Below are 24,242 nucleotides of genomic sequence, written 5' to 3' on the forward strand. Positions count from 1 at the left end.
ATTTATTATATGTTATTTTTTCTTAAGTAAAATTTAACAGAGGATTAGGATATCTAGTTCCTTAGTTGTACAATCACTTGTTTGTATTCTATAAAAACTGAAACTTCAAAAGGGAGGAAAACCAGGGACCAGCACCGTGTTAAAGTTAAGCTGCTGCCCTCAGTACTACCATCCCATTCGTTCGCTGGTTTGATTCCCGACTGCTCTACTTCCAATCCAGTTCCCTGCTAATGCTCCTGGGAAAGCAGCAGAAAATGGCCCAAGTTCTGGGACTCCTGCACTCACATGGGAGACCAGAAGAAGCGCCTGGCTCCTGTCTGGCCCAGCTCTGGCAGTTGTGGCCATTTGGGGAATGAACCAATAGATGCAAGATCTCTTCCTCCCTCTGTCTCTCCCTCTCTCTCTAATTCTGCTTTAAAATATATAAGTAAACCTCTAAGAATTATTTTTTAAAAAAATGGAAGAACCCCTCACTATTTCCTTCAATCCCTAGGAGTTTCATCATCTGCTAATTGCCTGCATTATCTGTATCTACACTATTGAAGGCAAAGCTAAACTGACTGGTCTGATCCCAGAATGCTCCTTGGACCACTTCTCCTGGTGGACAATATCATGTAGTATTAAAGGGTCAGGCAGGGCTGGTACCCTCTCTTGCTTCCTATCCCATGCTGGCACATTTGCAGTATGTCTTTAAAAGTTCCTTTTCTATCACATGGCAAGAGATGTAGGGGTATTGCCTGACAAAAGGTAGGTATCAGAGGGGGAAAAGTTCTCTCTGATGGCCTTGAACCAATTTCACATGGTATGATCTTAAATACCACAGAAACCAGGCCAGAATACAGAGCAATAGCCCAGCCACAGCAAACAAACACCATGAATCGCCATTTTCCATTGCCTCTTTTGTTGTTACCAAGCTTAAAGACTTCAAGCAGAGCAAAGTGCTCCCTGCCTGGTTAACAATCTAATCACAATCATGAATCCCCAAAAAAATCCACTGCACATACATATATATGTATACATATATATTATATTGTTTCCATGTGATGCTGTCTCAAGTGGTAAAGAATGTGGGAGTTAGAAGCAATCAGGAGCAGTGGTGATTATTTTCACCGAATAAAGTGTGAATTGCTATAAACAACTCCAGATGAGAACATGGGTTTCAGAGTCAAGAATCTCTGGAGTCTCAACTTCAGAACTTTCCTCACATCATGTTGGTGAACATAACTTCTATCCTCTGTGTACCAAACCCAAGTCCTGGCCGATGACTCACCCGTGCACTCTGCCCGGCAATTAACTGGTCGTCCTCAGTCTGAACACTTGTCCGGCTGCGCACATCATAATCTTCCTGTTCAAAGTCAGAATCATCCTCCAGTTCTTCTGGAGTCTGAAGATAAAGAGGAAAAGAGAAAAATCAGCATATGTCAGATTGATAATCTTCACCCCATGCACTTGCTTCTTCATTGCAAAGGCTAAATAGTCACCAGGACACAGATTATAGCAATTTACACAAAGGATTAGCCATGTGGGTTGACATTGACTGGAATGGAGTCAGGAAAAATCAAGCTGCCCTAATTTATCTTTTAAAAGAAGATACATTTTAGTTTTTATTTCTCCCAGCAGGTATAGCAAATATATATCTCTTGATGTGACATGCTTTCTAATTTTAAGAAAAACTATTTGTGAGTTACCTCCACCCACCAAAATCCTATCGTAAGACAAAAATATCAGCATCAACAGTGAAAGTTATACCTATACTTTAACACTGCCTTTGGCCTTTCCAGCTCATTTACTCTCAATAAGCAAATGAATTGATCATCTCCAGGCCTAGGGCTAACTAGTTCTGTTGAAATACTTGGTTTGATTACCCACCCAAAGGTGTAAACATTACACGTATATACTCCACAGTCAGGGTTGCCTGAATACGAGTCCTTGGGAGATCCTGAGCAACCTGTATTCCCTCTCTTGGCCTCACTTTCTTCTCTATAAATTGGTGTTGTTTATGCTATCTGTAGTAATTATTGTTGTGAAGATTAAATTTTCTGTATAGAGTATCTGGCAACAAGTAGGATTTTTTTTTAAACTTTTATTTAGTAAATATAAATTTCCAAAGTACAGTTTATGGATTACAATGGCTTCCCCCCCCCCATAACTTCCCTCCCACCCACAAAACAAGTAGAATTTTTAAAAATTATTTCCATCATTATTACTTAGAATTTTTACTTAGAATTCTGAAATCAATTTACTGAACAAACTTTTTCTTAAACTGAAGCTTCCAAATAGTGCATACTCACTAAAGATTAAGTAACTCTTTCACGATCAAACAGGGAGCATTCTCTATTCAGATATGAGAAAAATAAAATTTAAAGAAATTAAGTAACATGTCCCAAGTCCCCTAATTAGGAACAAAACATAGAATTTAGACCTGAACATCCAAATGTGCCTGATTCTAAACACACTGTCCTTTATCAATTTTTTGTTGTTTTTCTGTTTCTCTACAACTCAAACAAGAACTGAAACTATAAAATGTCTTAAAATAAAGAGGGTTACATCAAGATCTTTTTAATCTATGAAGTTAGTATTGGGGAAAAGAGAAGAGTGAATCCATATGCTCAGGAATTAGGAATTTTTTTTTTTGTCTATCTTAAATAGCAACAACAATAGATAACACATAAGTGCTCACATGTCACCGTTTAAGTGGCCTACACATCCTAACTCTTGAAGGTTTCCTAGCTATGATATAGACATTATTTTCTCCATTTTACAAGTAGGAAAGCTGAGGTATGAGAGGTTATAACTTGCCGAAAAGCTTCTGAGTCAGACAATTTGAAGCATGTGCTCTAAATTATCAGGTTATATTAACTCTAAGAGGATAAACTCAAGAGGCATGGAGCATGGTACACATCAGGGAGGGAGGATATTATAGTGAGAGTCTACGCTCAATCATCATTATCCTGAAAGGTCATAGTCTCCCACAAACTACCCCTTGCCATACAGTCCTGTCCACCCCCTGCCCCTGACAGCTCTTTCAAAAGGAAAAGGAAAACAACAAACCACAGGCACTACTAATGACAGAGTTGCCTATTTCCCATCCCAAAATGTCCATTTTTTAATTATGCTGGTTTCATTTGCTACCAAGGTATAATTAATCAAGTGTGATTATTGATGAAACTTTGAGATTGGTCAGACAGGCATAAAATGGGGTCTTTCATGCCATTATCACACAATGCCTAGTGATTTTCCATGTTTTGAAATATTATTCTTGTTCTTCCTCCTCTCTCCTCATCAACCTTACTGACATTCACTCAGTCATCTAAAGATGTTCATTTGATAGGGATGTTAAGAGAATGAGAGAAGAAATACATGTCATTCTCATGTTTTATTAACTAAAGTAGGAGTGAGGTAGGCAGAACTGGTTCAAACTACCGGTCATATTTCTTGTAAACTGAGACCATATTCTTTGATAATTCCTCAATTTCCTACAGTATACTATGGAACAATTACAGGAAGTTGGTAAATTCTGCTAACAGATGAGACAAGATTACGAGCACTTTTCATAACTCTCTAAAAGGAGAGAGAAGAGTACAATGTGAAACCTCATGCAAAAGAAAAAAAAAAGCAGAATATGACAGCACCTATCGAGTTGCATCCAAACATTTCTGTGATCGATGCGTTTAGTAGATGAGTAGATGACACAACCACTTTGGCAGCATAGGCTAATAATGATGAGGTTCTATTTGAGTGATATGGTCCAAGAACCAAAACAGAGCAAAAAATGGTAAGTGGTAAAATAACCTGAACATGGTGCTAGGGGACCAGCATGATTTGGGCCTATCTTTGACACTTCCATTCTGTAGGATTTTAGCAAGGTACTAAGTTTCACCATGAGGTTTGCTCTGTCTACATAGTGGACTCCTAAGCACAGATGTACATGAATATGCTTTTCAAAATATAAAAATTAACTAAATCCACAGATTTAAACAAAAAATAATGATGTGCTTAAAAATAAAACATACATCTGATAACAGCGGCAACAATAATAGCAATCATTGTTTACCACCTTCTATGGGACAGGCATTTAGCTAAAATATTTAATTATGAATAGTAATCTAGTAAAATATATCTACAAAATGTGGATTCAATACATCAACAGGATCAGAGCTAACTAAATTTTCCAAGGTGTCACACCTAGCATGTGGCATAACTGGTGGAGAAAGGTAGGGTTTCAGGGTATAACCATCACAAATGCCACCAGGAAAATGGGTAAGTTTAAAATATTTTCATCTGCCTTAAACATGTAACAGACTCATGTGAATCATCCATAGAAATAGCTCAGTCAAGTTCAATTTGCTAATTACTTGTAAATTTATCTCCTAGTCATGTTACTTTTTGAATTACTCATTTTAAATATATGTACCTTACTTTTCACATGGTCAAAGGTCTCCATGAATTAAGGAAGATATGGAAAAGAAGGGTGGTTCTGCAATGGGTCCTGAAAAAGTGGGTTGTATTATTAGAGGGTTACAGGGTAAAGAAATCAGCCAAATGTGTACGTCACTGAATTGGGGGTTATAGACTGGGGTCTAATCAGAGTGTTATTGTGTGTATTCTCAGGAAAGGCCTTTTGACAATAAACACGTTGGTCCCACTCCTGGTTTCATGGTTCTACTATTATGTAACTACAGGTGGAAAAATTGAGTCTTGCTTATACAGTGGGACAAAATATTTAGCCCCAAACATTTCTCTTCTCCGAGTCTATGAGGTTGACTTGTGTCTATTAGAGAGAACCAAGAAGATGATGTAATTTTTCCAGGGTTACGTCACACATCGGTTGTGGAGCAGGATTAATCCATCTCCTCTGACACTCAATCTACTCGACAATAGCCTACATAAGGAAGCAAAATGGAAAACAAAAACTTCTGAAACATTCAGGATCATTTCACCTGGAGATGGGCATAAAATGTAGTAAGGACCATTATATCAAATTCTCATTGGGAGAATGCATTGGCAACTGAGTGATGCATTAGGAAAGATTTTCTAGTAGAGCTGTAAGTCTTTAGAATGAGTTGCCTACTGAAAAAGAATTTTAGATTTGAAGTCTACATATATAAATGTCCCTACTTGAGATGATTGGCTACTAGCATCACCAGCCTGGAGATCTGTAGACCCCTTAATTGGTCCCTCTTCTTCTGCCCTTACACCATATGTTCTATTCTCATTGAATAGCCAGAGAGGACCCTTTAAGATCTAAGCCATACTATTTGAGGCCCCTGCCTTGAATAACCATTGGTACCTACCTCATGCAAAACTATCCTTAGGCTTTTGGTCTAGCTTTGAACTCTGGCCTTTGCATTTTCCATTCCCTCGGTCTGGAACATATTGCCCCCAAATACCTTTCATGGCTTAGTTTCTCCTCAAATGTCACCCAGTCACTTGGCACCCTTCAGAATATCCACTTATTATATGCTCACCTGGAGTAGTCTCTTTCCATATCACCTAGGCTTTCTCCATGTCACAGTGTGTGGGATTATATTTTCTGGTTTATTTCACTTTCCACTAAAGATATATAAATTTCAGGAGGGTAGAGACTTCTGTCAACTTTGCTCACCTCAGTATTTAGGATAGCTCCAATAGCGTGGGTCATGTAGTAATCATTCAACAAATATTTGATAAATGACCAACACTAAATCACCATTTAAAAAAACTCACACTTAATTATTTACACTGCAATTCAGAAAACAAAATTAGAGACCTTATAAGGACCATGTTGATTGCCTGGATGAAGAAAATCTTTACTGTGTAAATAACTTTTGCTTCTAAAGTATTTTTAATCCTCTATATTCCAGCTGTTAAATATGCTCCAATCCTTGCAATTTTGATAATACAGTTGATGTATTTAAGAAATTCTATTTCCCTAATCAATTATTTAATAGTAAATGCCATCACAGCAGGATGAACGAAAGACAAATTTATTGGGAACCTACTGAGTTCTTGGTCTATGTTAGTCCTTTATAGCTGTGGCAATATTTGTCTCCATTTACAGACAAGGAAATTGAAGTGGAGAGAGATCTTACATATAACTCCAGAAGAGTCACAATAGAGTTTCCAAACTACACTGCTACACAGAACCCTAGGTCTCATCATGTTTGCATGAGTGCCTCTAATCTGAAGAAACAAAATCAAAAGACACTAACTGCTCTTTGGATGAAGCAGTTTAATTGATGTATCATTTTTTGCAACTAACATATACTACTATACTACTTCTCAAATTTGAGTAGATACCTGTTAATTCCTTTTTTCGAAAAAGATGTATCTATTTATTTGAAAGTCAAAAATACAGAGAGAGACAAGGAAGAACCTTCCATCTGCTGGTTCATTCCTCCAATGGCTGCAACAGCCATGGTCAGGCCTAAGCAAGGAGTTTCTTGTGGTTCTCCCACGTGGGTGCAGGCACCCAAGCACTTGGGCTATCTTCCACACCTTTTCCAGATACATTAGCAGGGAGCTGGATTAGAAATGGAGCAGCTGGGACTGAAACCAGTGCCCATATGGGATGTTATATGGCAGAGACTTAACCTTCTACACCACAGTACCAGCCCCTGTTAATTCTTGAGATTGCTTCTCATCACAGTGATCACTCCATACTAAGCTTCAAAATACATGTTATCAAAAGGTATGTGCCAATTGAGTGCCTCAACCATCAACTATCTTCAACTAACATTGCCCTCAGAATCCAAGAGATATCCGTGTATTACCCTCAAAATTGTAAATACTTGAAAGTGCTGCAAAGTATCTGTATACATAGTTTGGAAGATGTAAAGATAAACAACAGATCTTTATCCCAACTATGTCCCAGGCTGTTATTTCCCCTGCCCTGCTTTTGAAATTATCACATGTGAACAAATTAGTGGGTTTTAATCACAAAACTCATTGATTTTTACAATTTGAGAGGCAGGGGGAAGAGACAGCGAGAAAGGGTAAGAACAAGTGCTCCAATCTACTGGTTCACTCCCAAATGCCCAAAATTGGTAGAGCTGGACTGAGCTATAGTCAGGAACTCAATATATGTTTCTCGGATGGATGGAAGGAACCAAATTTCTTTGCCATCACTCCTATCTCCCAGAGTCTCCATCAGCAAGAATCTGCAATCAGGTGCCAGAGTCATTTATCAAACCCAGGCACTCTCATATGGAGCATGGACACCTCCATCACTAGGCCAAATACACATTCATACTAAGCAAGTTTAGTAGGTAGGTATCATTGTACATTTTTGAGGGTCATTCTCATGAGTATCAACTACTCTCTAATTTTATACAGACTTCCTGATACTAAGATATTTATCAATTTTCAACACTGAACGTTTAAGTCCTTGGGTCTTAAACATATACTAGGTCAGCATTATTTATAGATTTTGGATGGTGAATTTTACTACTAAGATTTATCTGTAATACCAAAATCAGTGCTCATAATGCTTTTCAGTTACTCCTGGACATAAAAGAACGTCAAAGAATTTCAGTCACCCAACACGCATACTCCCCACTAAGGTAAAACACCACAGTGCTGTGCCTTCTTGAAGCTCTCGTATTGTTAACAAGTGTCATTTCCATGGTTTATTTACTGTCACTTTTTTGTGGTTTTTGTTAGTGATTTCCCTGCTGAAAATGGCCCTCAAGAGTAGTGCTAAAATGTTGTCAAGTGCTAAAATGCTGCACTGTTCCCAGGTGCAAAGAGAACATCTGTGGATGATAAGCTTTGTTCAACCACGAGTCTGGACCACTGGCTTGGAGTTCGATGTTAAGGCATCAATAAAACCTATCAAATAGGGCTCCTTTAAACAATAGTGCCCATGAAGCAAGGCTGGGTATAGATTGATTGATAAAACCATGACCAGAGGCTCAGAAGATCCTCACCTTGTACTCCCTGCTAAGGGCAATGGTTCAGTATTCCCTAATTTAATGTTCACAGTGAATTGATGGGATTTGTAAACCATTTCAAATAATGAAAGCTTATTTTATACTGGTCTGACAGATTTGCTTAGTTTTCATAATGCCTTATGGGGATAACCAGAAAATTCCTGGGTACCTAACAAATCAGAGAACACGCTGAGCAAGAAACAAGCCTCATGAAGCATGGCAAGAGTAGACTAGCTGCAAGAGAGATGCAGCACCCTGAAAGGCAAGATTGGACATACAAAGGGCAAGCTTTGCCCTCCCACAGTAGCTTGAAGCTGCCCTGGAGCGCTCAGATACTGACATCATCATTAAATATATATTGATTGCCAGAAGGCAAGGTGATGGAGAATTTGACCCTTCAAGGTCCTTTCTATATCCCTACTTTTGGGAAAAAAAATAAGTTTTTTTTTTCTTTTTCAAATTACAATCAACACTTTAGAATAGGTTAGGAGGAAAAAAATAGCTTCACTTTTCTTGCTGTTTTCTTTAGTATAATGAACTTTTTGAAAGTAGACAGTTTTCAGAGTGAAAATGAAGAAATTATTTAAGTAAAAAATGAATCCATTTGTTCAAGTAAAAAAATGAAGCCCTTTGGGTGCTGATATGGATTGTAAAAATAACTATTTGCACATACTGTACACTTCTCCCTTCCTAAATTTTAAGTGGTGTGAAATCCATCTGATGAGATCACTTGAAATGTCCGGACAGAGGAACGACACTTCATATGACAACGATACAGCATTTTATCTAAAATCACGGGTTTTTTACAGCTCATGAATGAATACATGAATGATGGCTATAAACTTCTTCCTCCTCTCAGATAAATGGTTGTCACAAAAATGTGAAGGCTAACAAAGCAGAAAAATGGCAAAAGAGGGAATATTTCTTGAGGATTATAATGGGATTTAGTGCCAAATGCTTTGAAAACATAACGCTCATGGTCTATTACCTTATTTCACAAGTTAGTATGTAATGGGGAAAATGATCTAATTTGTCACAGCCTTGAAGGCTGATCATCCTTCCTTTCCCTCTTCTTCGATTTTCTCAACTTGGTTCCTTTCCTGTGTTTCAAGGGAGACCTCTCTTCCTCCCTCCCTTCCTCCCATCCCCTATCTCGTCAGTATTAATTAGGCAGTGTGCCAGACAACACACCATAGTAAATAAAAAAAAAGATAGCCTTTGCTTTGCAAAATATTAGTCTTGACAAAGGACTAGAAAGAAAATAGTGTGCCAAATATTATCATAAACAAAGTTATAGGTGGTCAAAGGATAGGGTTACTGTTGAAGGAGAAAATCCAAGGTACGACTTGAAAGATAATCAAGGTTTGGCAGGTATAACAAGGGCAGATTAGAAGTGCAGGAAATTACTCCGACACACTTGAAATTCTACATTTAAACTCCATGTTAAGTATAATTAGTATTGTCAGATACAACTTATCAAATGCTCTGATTATTGTGACTTGATCATGCAAATACTGTGAAAGACATTTAACATGAAAACAGGCAAGTGTACTCAAAAATGACAAGGTGGTGACAGGGCTCATGAGTGGAGGGCTTGCTGGATGTTTCCAGTGAAGTATGGATGTCAATGAAGACCAAAAAGTGACTCTGGTGATGCTACTTCAGCCTGCTTAGATCACTTCAAAAGCCACAAAAGGAACATGCTGGGGTCTAGATACTGCAGACCAAGACAACTGCACCTGCATTCAATAGCTCTACCAAGATGTGGCATACAATCAATACCTTATCTAGAACCCTCAAAGGACTAGGGATGTGTTGCACACAAAGAATACAACAACACAGAAAGTTCTTGAAATACCTGAGGGATCATCCAGAGAAAATTAAGTCGCTTGTCATTATTATGTTACGATTTTTTTGGTGGGAGATGTTGGTTTAGGTTGTCTACGATTCACCCTGGGAGATAACTTTCAAAATGTGCTATCAGATACCTCATGACTTCATTGATGAGTCCCAGCTGTAGAAGCTGAGGGTCATCTGGTGGTTGCTTTGTGTAACACAGTGGCCACTAGCTGTCTGGAGCTATTGAGCACCTTAAATGTGGCAGGTGCCATAAATTCAAATAAAATTTTGGATATGTTCAGGTAATTAAAAGATAGTTAATTATAATTCAAATAATAATTCTGGTTTTTTTTATTTCTAATATGTCTACTAGAAAATTTTAAACTATAAATGTGACTCCCATTATATTTCTATTGGACATCATGTTCTTGAGCTTAGCAATGCCACAGTCCCATCTCTATTTCAGTAATGGCCACAGATTTATCATCAATTGTGCTTTTGCATAAGCAGTTCATTTGAATAAACAGTTCTGTGAATAATAAAGGTATTTTAACATTGCTGTGCTAAATTCTTGGTAAGGAAAGAAGAAAATAGATTATTGCAGTGGAATATTACGCAGCAGTTAAATGGAAGGAAGTGAGCTTTCTGTTAAAATAGAAAAACAAAGGCATACTGCAAATGAGCAAACTAAGTTGCAAATATTATATGATTTGTAAAGTTAACTATATTTTCTAGGCCCATGTTTACAAATAATTGCATTAACAATGGTTAGAAACATGTACTTTCCTCACAACACAAGTTTGGGGGTGAGAGGATAAAATTTGTTCTAAGACTACCTAGCTTTATTTATAAGATCAGGAAGACTTTGTACAAGAAGAATGTAATTATTTATCATAGTATATTTGCAAAGTAACAGAGAAAATGTCAAAAAGTTCATGGAAAACAGAATTAAATGAAGCTATTTTCATGCCAAAAGAATTAGAACTATTTATGGGTGAGATCTTCAAAAAGTCCATGGAAATGTACATTGTGAAAAAATTAAGCACACGTTTCCATTTTTCACACCTCAATAAGCTTATCACTTAATGCCGTTTCCATGAACTTTTTCAGATCCCCTCTCTTGATTTTTCATTTTCATTACTATTTATTGTTGTAAGTGCTTCTAAACTAAGTACTTTGACTTCTTTCCAGCCCCTGATTTTCTGATCCTAACAGTGGTATTGAACAAGAGGTACAAATGGAAAAGAGCAAGGGTCCACCTGGGTCAGTGCAAAGTTTAGGAAATGACACGTTCAAAAAGCAGCCAGGACATCACACTTTGGGCTATTCAAAGCTAATCTGGGTTTGCTGGAATAATTCACCCCTATAAGTAAAAAGTCCACTTTGTCTGACAAAATAAGGAGCCAAACAGCTTACCAAAATAAACTGAGTAACCGGAAAATCAAGAAGACAGTTAACTCTTTGGATTCCCAACTAGAAGCTCTGATCAATTCTGAGCTACAGAGGCCTCACATACCCTGATCATCAGCACAGCCTTTCTGATGTCCCGGACACCATCATACACCAGGCGAGAGGCATCGATGAACTCGTTCTCTTCAAAAGGCTGAGGGACATTGGCGCTCAGAGCTTCAATGGCAACCTCAACTTGTTCAGCAAATCGTGGCATCACTGTGTTAAAAAAAAAAAAAAAAAAGCAATGGATTACACAATCTGTTCTCCATTATATCTCATTCCAGCCATTGGACAAGGTGATAGGCCCGGAGGGTGTACCAAAAGTCCACTAGAGCAAGATCGCCATCTGTCCAGCTGCAGTGGGTCCAATTTAGTGATCTTTATGCCATTTACTTCCAAAGCAAACTCTTATTTCATGCACGCAAATGGTTTACAAAAGTATTTTTTTTGAAACCTGCCTATGGTATGTTGGTAAAATGTAGGAATATAGGTTTCATGTGCTGCTAAAATGAATTCCACTTGAGCTCGCTAACAGCTTTGGAACTTTGGTCAAGTTTTCTTAACTCTTCTAAACCTATTTGTCTGAAAAATATACTCACATCCTACCTCAAGTTTCAATGGTATCATGCATACAAATTATTGGGTAGAATCTGGATCTTAGAAAATACAAATACAGGCCGGTGCTGCGACTCAATAGGCTAATCCTCTGCCTGCGGCGCCGGCACACCGGGTTCTAGTCCCGGTCGGGACACCAGATTCTGTCCCGGTTGCCCCTCTTCCAGGCCAGCTCTCTGCTGTGGCCAGGGAGTGCAGTGGAGGATGGTCCAAGTGCTTGGGCCCTGCACCCCATGGGAGACCAGGAGAAGTACCTGGCTCCTGCCATCGGATCAGCGCCGTCGCCAGCCACAGCGGCCATTGGAGGGTGAACCAACGGCAAAAAGGAAGACCTTTCTCTCTGTCTCTCTCTCTCACTGTCCACTCTGCCTGTCAAAAAAAAAAAAAGAAAAGAAATGAAAATACCAATACAAGTTTCATATCAGATGCTGTCATCATAGTCAGGCAGCAGCAGAGCTTCACCCACATGATTTCGAAATAAATGTGTATGAAATGGCCCGACCCATTCTCCTCGTGTTGGGTATGAGAGACCTGAGAGAGATGGGCACAGGGATGGAAGGAGGCTGTGGAAGGGCTGTGCAAGAGACAAGAGGGCAAACTCTGGATAGCGCAGCATAAGGACTCAGAGTTAAGACCAATGGGCTCAATGCTAAACTGTTCCACTTAATCATGATCATCTTGATGTGAAAAAAGGGTACATATTTAACTTTCTAAAATGCTGACATCTCTTATTCATAGGGACATCTGCACACACGCTAGAGATTTATGCAAAGTAAACTCCGAAATGTCTAAAATTCTCCATTGACTAAAAAAATGCCGATTCACTAATTCCCAAAAAATTGATTCAATTTTCTCAGCTCTTATCTGGTAACAATCAATTCATATCACAAATGAAAGCCAAAAACACAATTGCTTTTCTTTACAAGGACAATAAAATAGAAACAACACTGATGTATTTCCACTTCTGAAATTCCATGCCTGACTCATCCTTGTTCTCCTTTTCCTCCTTGGTGGACACTTTAACATTCATTTTAATCCCCGGTGTGAGAAATTCTGCTACATTACTTTACCCTCTAGGGTCAGAGTATTCAAGATAAAACATTCCTAGAAAAATGAGTTTGCACCAAGAAATGCCAAACATTGTTTAAAAAGAAAAGGAGTGGGGATGCTGGAGAAACAAATTAGAATAACCATCCTTTGAATAGAGGTTATCAAAACCAACACACAGTTGTGGGTGAATTTCCATCTTTGGGGGAATACTATGATTTGAAAATGGTTTGTGCCCTCTGAAACTAATGCTGGAGTTTCATCTCCGTCTGAGCATTAAGACAATGGACTTAATTGGAATGTGGTGTTTAGAAGCGGGGCCTGTGGGAGGAGGCTTGAATTAGAGGAGGTTATCAGGGTGAGGCCCAGATCACTAAATACTGAAGAGAGACACTAGAGGATAGACCCACACGTGTGCACTGCCAGTTTCCTGCTGTGTGATGCCCTGCGTCACCCTGGGACTCGACCACGAGTCATCACTAGATGTGGCCCTGCAACCTGGGACTTCCAGGCCATTAGTCCAAAGAAACCTCTTTCCTTTAAAACTGACCCAGTCTGGGATAATTGTGTTGTTAGCAACAGAAAATGGACTAAGACAGTGAGTGGATTACGGTGACTGGTTCTCTTTATGACCTGAATTTATCATTTGAGTTTTTGACCTGCAATTTTTTGGGGTAAATATTCAACTATATTGCTGCAAATATGAACAAAACAGAAGTGATGGATTAGCTGATATCTTTGATCCTTAAGCAATGTATACATGTAGTCAAAACATTACACTGTGCTCCATAAATATGTACAATTTTGTTTCAATTAAAATAAAGTTTAAAAACTTATGTTTAAGGCCGGCGCCGCGGCTCACTAGGCTAATCCTCCGCCTTGCGGCGCCAGCATACCGGGTTCTAGTCCCTCTCGAGGCGCCGGATTCTGTCCCGGTTGCCCCTCTTCCAGGCAAGCTCTCTACTGTGGCCAGGGAGTGCAGTGGAGGATGGCCCAAGTGCTTGGGCCCTGCACTCGCAGGGGAGACCAGGATAAGTACCTGGCTCCTGCCATCGGATCAGCACCATGCACCGGCCACAGCGGCCATTGGAGGGTGAACCAACGGCAAAAGGAAGACCTTTCTCTCTGTTTCTCTCTCTCACTGTCCACTCTGCCTGTCAAAAAAAAAAAAAAAAAAAAAAAAAACAACTTATGTTTAAAACACTGACTAAAAACTGGACACTTCAGTTTTCCACCTATGTTGGCATTAAACTTTTTTGTATTATTGAATGATACAGATCATTAACATTGACCTCCATAGGCATGAAAATATTTTTGTGTGTATTTGCCATTTGGAGACAAATATTTTTCCTCAATAAAATTATGTATCTCCCTTTTTTTCTGAAATGGAAAATTTATAAATTATGCTAATTTCCTCTGATTGCTGGCTAAGGCATCATCATTAGTGATGTTATAGATTTTATATGATACTATCAGGTAACGCTACAATGCAAAAGATTACTCACCCCTCTTATATAACTTATAACAGATTAGTACTCCTACACACAAAGAAGAAATAGCCCTACAAATCAGTAAGAAAACTATTAGAAAAATTGACAAAGATTAAGACTGGATCCACAGGAAAGAAATCCATATTAGTGATAAAAACAAAATAAGATGTTTGACTTCACTAATAATTTGAAAAATAATATAACTGAGATATCACTTCATAACCCTTAAGACAGACAAACTAAAGCACAATGACATTAACCTTACTGAGCATGTAGACAAAATTTTGAGAACCCACCTATAGCAAAAAGGAATGCAAAAAAGTACATATCAATTAAATGAGCATTTTTCTAGTAAAATGAAGCTTTCTACTCACAAACAGAGGCTAAGGCTTGGCAAAGTATTAACTTCCAAAAGGTGCTGATGAGGGATGAGCAGATTTTACATTGGAGTTACATGCACAGTCTGCAGTACAGTTGTTTCCTGTTAGGTTGTATATTCAAAGAGTAGGGAAGAAGAAAATTATGTACATCCTGAGAAGGAAAAATAACGGCTTTAAGGGAGCTTTGTTGTTTCTCCACAGCCTATCCCTGCTCCAGTGGAATCCCTGCAACTCCGTGGAATCATTGTGGAATGCTTACTCTAGATCCACACCTGAGTGGGACAAGATGGAGTTAGGTATGTGAATCAGGGACATTAAACTGCGTAAATCCTAAGGCCAAATTTTGAGCAGGAAAAGCAAACTAAAAAGATTATTCCTTGTGAGAAGTTTAAAAATACACAACAGTACTTCACATAATTTAAATGTATATGCATTTTTTATATCTTGTTATAGATCTTAAGTAGAGTGATTATCTTTAAGGAGGGAAGAAGAGGTATTTGTACTATCAGCCTCCTATTGTTTTGTATCCTTCAATCTTTTCATAATCCGAGGATTTAAAATGAGAGCAATATTGTTTTGTTTTGTTTTAGATTTATTTATTTGACAGGTAGAGTTATAGACAGTGAGAGAGAGAGACAGAGAAAAAGGTCTTCCTTTTCCGCTGGTTCACTCTCCAAATAGCTGCCGCGGCCGGAACTATGCCGATCTGAAGCCAGGAGCCAGGTGCCTCCTCCTGGTCTCCCATGCAGGTGCAAGGTGCCCAAGCACTTGGGCCATCCTCCACTGCCTTCCCGGGCCACAGCAGAGAGCTGGACTGGAAGAGGGGCAGCCGGGACTAGAACCCGGCAACCATATGGGATGCTGGTGCTGCAGGTGGAGGATTAACCAAGTGAGCCATGGAGCCAGCCCCACATTGTTTTTTTTGTTGTTGTTGTTTGTTTGTTTTTTCAGAGCTCTGTTCCATAAGAATAAGTACCACCTTAAAAATAATCTAGCTGTTCTATCATATGGTGGCCCAGAACATAAGAGAAACCAATTTGATCAATAGATTTAAGTGAAGAAGTCCCTCAGAAATTCTGAGTACAATCAACTTTTTAATATTCTACCTTAATAACTGCCAGGCAGAAGGATGTGTCATTCCCACCACCCACCCTACAACCCCCACAAGCACCTCTCTATTCCCATGAAGACTTCTGTCGAGTCTAGAAGGGTGAGGAAGATTGTGCTGTTGCTTTATTTGTGCACCCTGAAGAAAGAAGTAAGAAGGAAAATGCAGGGGTTACATATTAGCTTGTTTCAACAACCTCCAGGTCTCATTTTGTGCCCATGGGAGCAAGAACACTAAAACCAGTGGGGACAATCTTCTTGAGAGAGGCTGAGACACAGAACATTCTGCTGCTGCTCCAAAACCCTAAGTCTGTTGCAGGGCACTCTAAGTGTACCACAAAGGAACAAAGAATCCCTTGAGTGACATTAAAATGTCAAGGCCTCATGTGAACAAAGGGGCTGTTTAGCTGGCATTGTCAGGAGAGGCAGAGGCATATTAGGACAGAAGCACCATTAGCCTCTGAATGAAAAAAAAAAAAAGAGGGGGAGGTGGGGAACTGGTTGTAGAAACCTTTCCTGTTCAACTGGTGTTTCAGTTTGCAATGTAATAAATGACTTTATTATACTCCTCAAGGCAGTAAAACCTAGAACTTGAACTCAATTAATTATATTTAATGGAACTGACAAGACATTCAATTTGCTTACCACAAGTCAATGTTTTTCTGGGTCTGACCCTTTGGAACATCTTTCTCTGTGACATGCTCCGAAATACTTATTTATTCAGTACTTGGTCAACTGCGACTGCTCTTTCACCAATATACCTTTGTTCTCTGTATTGCTGCTCTTTCCTGGTTCAGTTTTATCCTATTGTATTTTTAAGAATTAAAGACAGAAGTTTACAGAATGGTCCATTTTGATGACCAAAGAAAATATTTTAAAAATGAATTCCTGTAACAACTTGGTGGTGTCTGAAACATTAGATACCCCAAATATAATATTGAGTTAGAAGTCTCAAATTCCTTCAAATACGCTGCTTCTGCTTCTACCTAATTAGGACAAAACACAGCACTGCCTTTGTGATTCGCACATTATATATTAACAAGGTTTCTGATATAGGATTATATAAATAGAAGCTTCTTTCTACTTTTTGAATTACATCCAAAAATGCAGGCACCACTTTACTGATATTTATCAAAAATGCTGAATTTATTTTAGTAGCTTATGTCCTCAAAAGTTGATCAAAGTTGGAACTAAACTTATAAATTCCAGCTAGAATTTTGTATGCACAGTGCAAGCTAGCCCACAAAATGATGACATTCCAGGAGTAATGAAATCAGAGTTAAGTATGCATATAAAAATCAAGGTCGCATCATTCCGGTTTTGATCAAGATCCTAAACCAGAGGTGAGGAAGTTGTGGAATGAATCCTCCTGAGAGACTTTAGAGGTACAGTTTGAGAGCACAGGGTAGGTCAGTTAAATGAATGAGAAGTTCTGCTAAAGTGCAAATAGGATTGCTGACAACCTTAAGGGCAAAAATCCAAGGTTAATTGGAGATAGTACCTATGAATATCCAAGCCAACCCATTGTCTCTCAGCAATGCCTAGAAGTCCATGCATACATTAGCTTTAAACATTTCAACTGTTTCTTATCCTGTAAAAGACACCATATAATATCTTCATCTTTATTAAGATACAAACACAATCATCTAATCCTAGCTTATACTCTGTTTTGCCACCAATTCCTCCATTTACTCTGATGTTCCAACTGGACTGGATTGCTTCTATCCCCAAATAATGTGAAGGCACACCAAATTATACCAATGTGTCAATGAGCAACTCATGCTCCCATACTAAAATTCTCTCCTTCTCTTTGGCCAAGGTCAACTCCTCCTCAGTCTCCAATTTCCAGTTTGGAACTCCATCTAGAATTATGAAGCCATTTTTAACCCTTAGGTACCCCCAAATTATAGTTATCTAATTTTATAGCACCCTAACCATGAACACAATATTTTAGTACTTAGAAAACTATGTTAGGGTTGTTTTCTGGCATTTCTGTATTCAGTTGCTTCCCCTGTGCGACCATCACTCCATTCCTTGCAATTTAAGCTCATTGTACATCTGGGCACAATGAATCAGTTGGGGAGAGAAGGATGGAAAGACAAAGAATGGGATGGAGATAAGAAATAATTTGCCATCTGACATTTTATGGATAATTGAGTAGTATGAATTTCTCGTGCTAATTCCGTTTTCTGTGCATGATTCCACATTGTTTCAATAATTTTATTACAGGGACTTATGAGTCATTAAGCAAGTCATCAGCAGGCATTCTAGGTTTAGTCTCCAAGGACTTTTCAGAACCCTCAGCTCTGAATATTTTCAGGGCCCTTCTTTGGTAGGAGGATCAACACTGAGCAAAAATAAAGATTCAGAATTTGATCCTCAAACAGTTCACCAACTCCAGTGACAACTGCATGCAAAGGGGTCCCCAACTGTGGTGGTGCATCAGCCAACACATTCTGAATGTATTCTTTGCACAAAATATATTATGAAGAAAAGAATATAGACTAAGCCCTTGTTCTAGAGAGAGAATCAGTCTAATAAGTGTAAATATAAAACAGAAAAATAAGAATGGGGACATTTGAAGACACCTCACAATAGAAAAAACTATCAGGATTGTTAATGTATTGTGGTTAATTCTAGTGCAATACTGAGTACAAGACATTCCCCTCAATACAGATATTCATTAAGCTCTATTTAAACAGTTGGAATAAAGTCAAGACTGAAGTGTTATCAGAGTAACTAGAGCTACAATGCATTGATTTGAACAGACTCTGTGAAGCAATTCCAGTGAACCCTATACCAGGAAAGTGTTGCTTGATGTTATTTCTACAGATAAAGCGTTGTTCTCTACAATGGCATCTACCAGATACTGCCAAGGCATTACTCAGATGGCTGCCAATTACACACTAGTGAAGAGGTGATGAGGAGACATTAAAGGCGAGTATGACATGAGCCATTCAGGACCTAAACTACCCAAAGACAAGTCTGACTGACTCTTATAGGGCATATAGTGTGTCTTGCTACTTCAACACATCCATGAAGCATCATCAGTATTCAGGAGCCTCAGTCTGCCATCCCGAGTCAGGGGATTCATGTTTGTGCTTTTACTCCACTCAAAAATAATGGAGGAGAAACCATGGAAGATGGCCAGCATTTTGTATTAGTATAATAATTTTAGTACAGAACTTCATAGTTATGAATTAGGTTATCAGATGGCTTTCAAGAGTCTATCAACCTGCCACAAAGTTCTTTCAAAATCCTGATCTCAGCAATCTTTGATCTCACCAATCACTTTGAGTGGGAACTTCAACTACTAGATAAATAGTAATCAAAAAGATCTGTAAGTCTGCCTCATGAATAGGATATCCACTTCAATTTCTGTAAAAAATTTATAGACCTATATACTCTATTAGGTAGACATAGGTAAGTATTCCTACAAGGTATAATATGCTATAATCCTGGTTAATCTCTTGGCTAGTAGTCCCTGCATTGTCTATACCCTTCACTTCTGACCCTAATTTTATGCACACACACACACACACACACACACTCCAATCTTGGTCATGCCTTTCATCACCTCTGCCTACAGAGATTCTCCTGAGCTTCTAAATTTAATGTTTGACTCTCTAACCTTAACTCAAATACTAGTTTTTCCTAATGATGCCATTAGTTTCTTCCCTTTGACATATATACATTGTTCTCATTTACCTGTATACCAGCTTTATCTTATTTCTCTGTAGAATTCCCCAGCTCTGTCTGTCCTCTTATCCCCCAACACACTTCTCCATTCACTTTGAGCAAATCTCAGCCTTTCCTTCCCCACTACCCAGCTCTGTTATTCTGTCCTCTCCTGGTCTTAAACTGCATGGTTCCATCTTGACTCAACTGATCTTTAATGTTTTACAAGTCATTGTACGAGGCAATATGGTCATTGTGCCAGAAGTTGAGGATGTCACTACGTAGTCCCTGCTGTCAGATGTGGCCATCCTAAGTTCTATCCCAATTATGCTTTTCACTATTCTTGTTTCTGCCACGTTTGTGCATCTGCACTTAGTTATGTGTGGTAGATAGCTTTCAAGAGGGGCCCCAGTGATCCCTCTCTTAGTATCCATGCCTTTGTAATCCCCTTACCTGGAATGTGGGATGGTAATAGTGACTCCTTTGTAACCAACAGAGTAAGGCAAATGAGAAGAGAAAAAAGATATAACTTTGTAAATTAGGTTACAAAAAGATTGTTTTCCATATTGCTTGTCCTTTCTTGTCCTCTTTTAAACAATGTATCTCTTTGAAAGGCAAAGTGACACAGGCAGAGAAGAGACAAAAAGATAGATCTTCCAGTTGCTAATTCAACTCCCCAAATGTCTGCTACAGCCAGAGCTAGGCTGGGGCCCTCCATCCGGATCTTCCAGATGGGTGGTGGGAACCCAGGTACTTGGGCTATCATCAGCTTCCTCCCAGGTCTATTAGCAGGAAGCTGGATCAAAAGCAGAGTAGCTGTTGTTCCGATATGGAATACAGGTGTCCCAAGCTACAGTGTAACCTGATGAGCACAATGTCAGTCCCTTTTGTGGCTGTCTGGGTTGCTATTCTGATGTAAGCCTGTTGCCATGTTGTGAGTTACTATATGGCAAGTCCACATGGCAACCAAGAGATACTTCTGGTCAACAGCTAGTGAAGAACTATGACCCAAAGTCAAAGAACAAGCAAGGCACTAAGGCAACATAAGTAAACTCAGAAATGGATTTTTCACAGTCCTGTCCAATAGCTTGAAGGTGGCCTTGTCAGAAATCTTGAGATAACAGTACTAAACAAAGCTTTCTGGAGTTTCTTGACCTTCTTTAACTATGAGATAATAATGGTAATATTAAAGTACTAAGTTTTAAGCCGGCGCCGTGGCTCACTAGGCTAATCCTCCGCCTTGCAGCACCGGCACACCGGGTTCTAGTCCCGGTCGAGGCGCCGGATTTTGTCCCAGTTGCCCCTCTTCCAGGCCAGCTCTCTGCTGTGGCCAGGGAGTGCAGTGGAGGATGGCCCAAGTCCTTGGGCCCTGCACCCCATGAGAGACCAGGATAAGTACCTGGCTCCTGCCATCGGATCAGCGCGGTGCGCCGGCCGCAGCGCACCAGCCGTGGCAGCCATTGGAGGGTGAACCAACAGCAAAAGGAAGACCTTTCTCTCTCTCTGTCTCACTGTCCACTCTGCCTGTCAAAAAAAAAAAAAAGTACTAAGTTTTAGAGTTTTTTTGTTACACAGAAATCCATCACCCTTTTGGACCAGCAGTTAAGACTCCACTTGTGATGCCCACATTCTATATTAGAGTGCACCGATTTCATTCCTGGCCCCACTCCCTTTCAGCTTCCTGCTAAAGAACTTCCTAGTTCCTACCACCCATGTGGGAGATCTGAATTGAGTTCCCTGCTTCTGGTGTTGGTCTGGCCTAGCCTTAGCTATTGCAGATATTTAGAAAGCAAATCCAGTCGTTGGGATATTTTTCTTTCTCTTGGTGTCCCAAATAAATAAAATAGATAACTGAGTATGCATGCTATGTCACATGTAAAAATAAGAGTAAAAACAGAGCACACTAAAAATTCTGCGAAATTATGGCAATAGTGCTTGGTCTAGGTTTCTGTTAGAATTGTTGGTTCTAACCAGACATATAATTCAATCTTGATATTTGATTCTGCACAAGTTATTTAACCAATTTTAACTTCAGTTTACTCAGTATAAAACATGGATAACAATAGCTTCCCTTTACATACGGTTTACGCAGAGTTTAGAAACAATACTTTCAACAAGTTTACTATAGTTGACCCTTTGTACCTCTTGATTCAGCATCTGTGGATTCAGCTATCAGAACTACTCAGAGGGAAAAAGCACGTGTGTCTGAAGTCAACTGCTAAGACTTGGGTCTTTTTTATCTGTATTCCCTAAATATTATAGTATAACAACTATTTGCATAGCATTTACACTGTGTTAGGATTTATAAGTAATTTAGAATGAGGTAAAATTAAACAAGACAAAGTACATAGGTTATATGCAAATGTTATGCCATGTTGTATAAGGGACTTGAGCACCCTCAGATTTTTTGTATCCAAGTAGTTTCTAGAACAAATCCCCTGTGCAAGTGGGGAGTAACTGTACTTGATTTTATACACAAATCTAGGCAGTGCTCTAGGCATGCGGAATAGAGTAGCAAATGACACAAATGTAGTTCTGCTTCCAAAGCACTTACAAAAAAGTTAGATGCATATAAGATGCTTGCCATGGTGCCTGTCGCATAAAAGATTCATATTAAATTGTTCCTGTAGTTATCTTCACACCACAATTTTCTGCATCCACCTGACCACACACCCTTTTCATTATTTATAACAGGCAACATCACCTATTCCCCTTTGGATAGAACTTAGAGATAGAACTGTATGATTTGACCACACAAAACAAACAGAACTTGGGGGAGATAAAGAGGTTTCTGATAACAGCACACCAATTGGTGCTGAATCTAGGAAAATCTGGGAATCTGGTACAATTTTTATGCCCTTCCCTCTTTTCTGCAGGACCACATCATCCTTGTGACAATATTACATTTTTAATATGAAATCTACCCTCAAGACATACTTTGATAAACTCATTCCTAGAGCTTTCTTTTTATCTTGATTGTCAGTAAGGCCAGTGTTGACCATTATGTTTCATTATGACCTCACCAGATCCCTGAAGAAATACTTCACCAAAAGCAGTAGTAGTTTGGGGGGGGGGGGGGCGGGAATTCAAGCCCATTTTGCCTAGCTCAAATGAAATATTTAGCTCTAATAAACCTCTCAGCTTAATTTCATATTCTTGGGAAATTATTTCCTTTCTACATCAAACTCACACCACCTTAAGTTTTTAATTTATGTCAGTTGATTGAATTTAAATCCTGAGTAAAGTATCTTCAAATGGGTTTTGAACATGTGGTAGAGGCAATATAGAAATAAAACTTAGATACTTTCTTAAATGTAAATCATCCTCTGTCTAGACCCATGATATACTGGCTTTCACTATATTCTCTTGATAACACTTCATCAGGCTGGAAGATGTTTCAACACTGGAATCCAGCTTCCTCTCCTTATTTCTGGGTATCAGTCAACTGTTCTCACCTCTCCAAACACCATCATCCCATCGTGATCAGTCCCAATTCTCCCACCCTATGGGCATTCTTTAGGCTTTCTTTAGTCAGAGTCAGTCATCTGTTCTCTCTGTGGGAGTTCCTAAAGCCTGCCATTTTCATAAATTCAGGTTTGGAAAACTGCAATGTACATTTCAAACATCAAAATAAAATTCAAGCTCCAGAAGGCGATACATAACCCATGAGCTGAATTGTTTGATAAAAGATGAAAAAGGACTGCCTAGAAAAAGGAAAAAACAACAACAAGTCTGAATTCCATTCACGACAACTACCCTAAGAGAATCAGGGAGCATCCATCTGCTCCTGTCTAGACACAAATTCCGTTCCCCAAGGAAAGAAACTGCTTGCCTGGAAAGTTTTCTGATGTTTTAAAATAAGCATTTCTAAAATAATCACAAATGCTTTAAAACTTAAGAGGAAAGGATGGCATATTTAATTCTGAAACTTAAGGAATGAATAAAGAATTGAGCAAGATGCCTTATTTAGCTTACAGTGTTTGTCAAAACCGAGCTTGATAAATACAGTTTAATTTGGCATCGGTGAGGTTTAAATACTTAGATTGCATTAAGATGTAGTAAGGCACTTGCTAAGAACTTATTACACATAATTTAAGAGATTCTGATCTTGATCATTAAGTATGTAATTTTTTAAAAGGAACATAATCCTCCCAAATAAAGCACTTTGCCATTACGTTTTTTATTCTAGATGAATAAACATTTTTGAACTTTAATTTTATTCAGCCTGGAAGAAATAAAGAAGTGGTCTCAGATCTCAAGAGGTTAAAATTGTACACCAATAATACACACCCATCCATGTAGAAAGACAAGCAGAGGCCAGACTATAGGAAAACCAATATAGGCATTAAAACAGGCAATGAACAAACCAATGGGCAAATATAGATTTGGAAACACAGGATACTAGATGCAGAATGCCAGGGAAGTGATACAGTTCAGAGCCCACCATCCCTGCCCCCAGTCAGGCCTTTGTTTTCCTGGCTTTAGAAGTGTTCAGCTTACCTTTGGCTCCTTGGAGTAGGCTTCTTTTAATCTCTTTCTCTAAGGTAGGCAGCCTTTATTTCCATCAATTATTATTTGATGTTTGCCTGCTTACTGACTTGTGCCTCTACTAGACCCTAAGCAGAGAGGCCAGAGAACTCAGCTATTTTATTCCTAGTCATGTCCCTGTCCCTAGTGTGGTCTCTGCTACATGGTGGGCACACAATATGCCATGGTCATAATGT

At 38.9% G+C, this 24,242-nt stretch overlaps 1 protein-coding gene across 10 annotated transcripts in view; it reads right to left on the reverse strand.

The window, feature by feature from the left end:
* Nucleotides 1–24,242, reverse strand: part of CTNNA2 (catenin alpha 2) — a 1,277,539-nt gene that overhangs the window by 63,533 nt on the left and 1,189,764 nt on the right. For all 10 annotated transcript variants that reach the window (XM_051842709.3, XM_089327497.1, XM_051842710.3 and 7 more), the window contains 2 exons: nucleotides 11,266–11,417; nucleotides 1,271–1,384 (listed from right to left, as the gene is read on the reverse strand). In XM_051842709.3, coding sequence (XP_051698669.1) covers nucleotides 1,271–1,384; nucleotides 11,266–11,417 — 266 coding nt within the window. The remainder of the gene's footprint in view (nucleotides 1–1,270; nucleotides 1,385–11,265; nucleotides 11,418–24,242) is intronic.

The sequence above is a fragment of the Oryctolagus cuniculus genome, chromosome 2, assembly GCF_051225735.1.
Source record: "Oryctolagus cuniculus isolate XC-2025 breed Fujian yellow rabbit chromosome 2, ASM5122573v1, whole genome shotgun sequence".
Classification (NCBI taxonomy): domain Eukaryota; kingdom Metazoa; phylum Chordata; class Mammalia; order Lagomorpha; family Leporidae; genus Oryctolagus; species Oryctolagus cuniculus.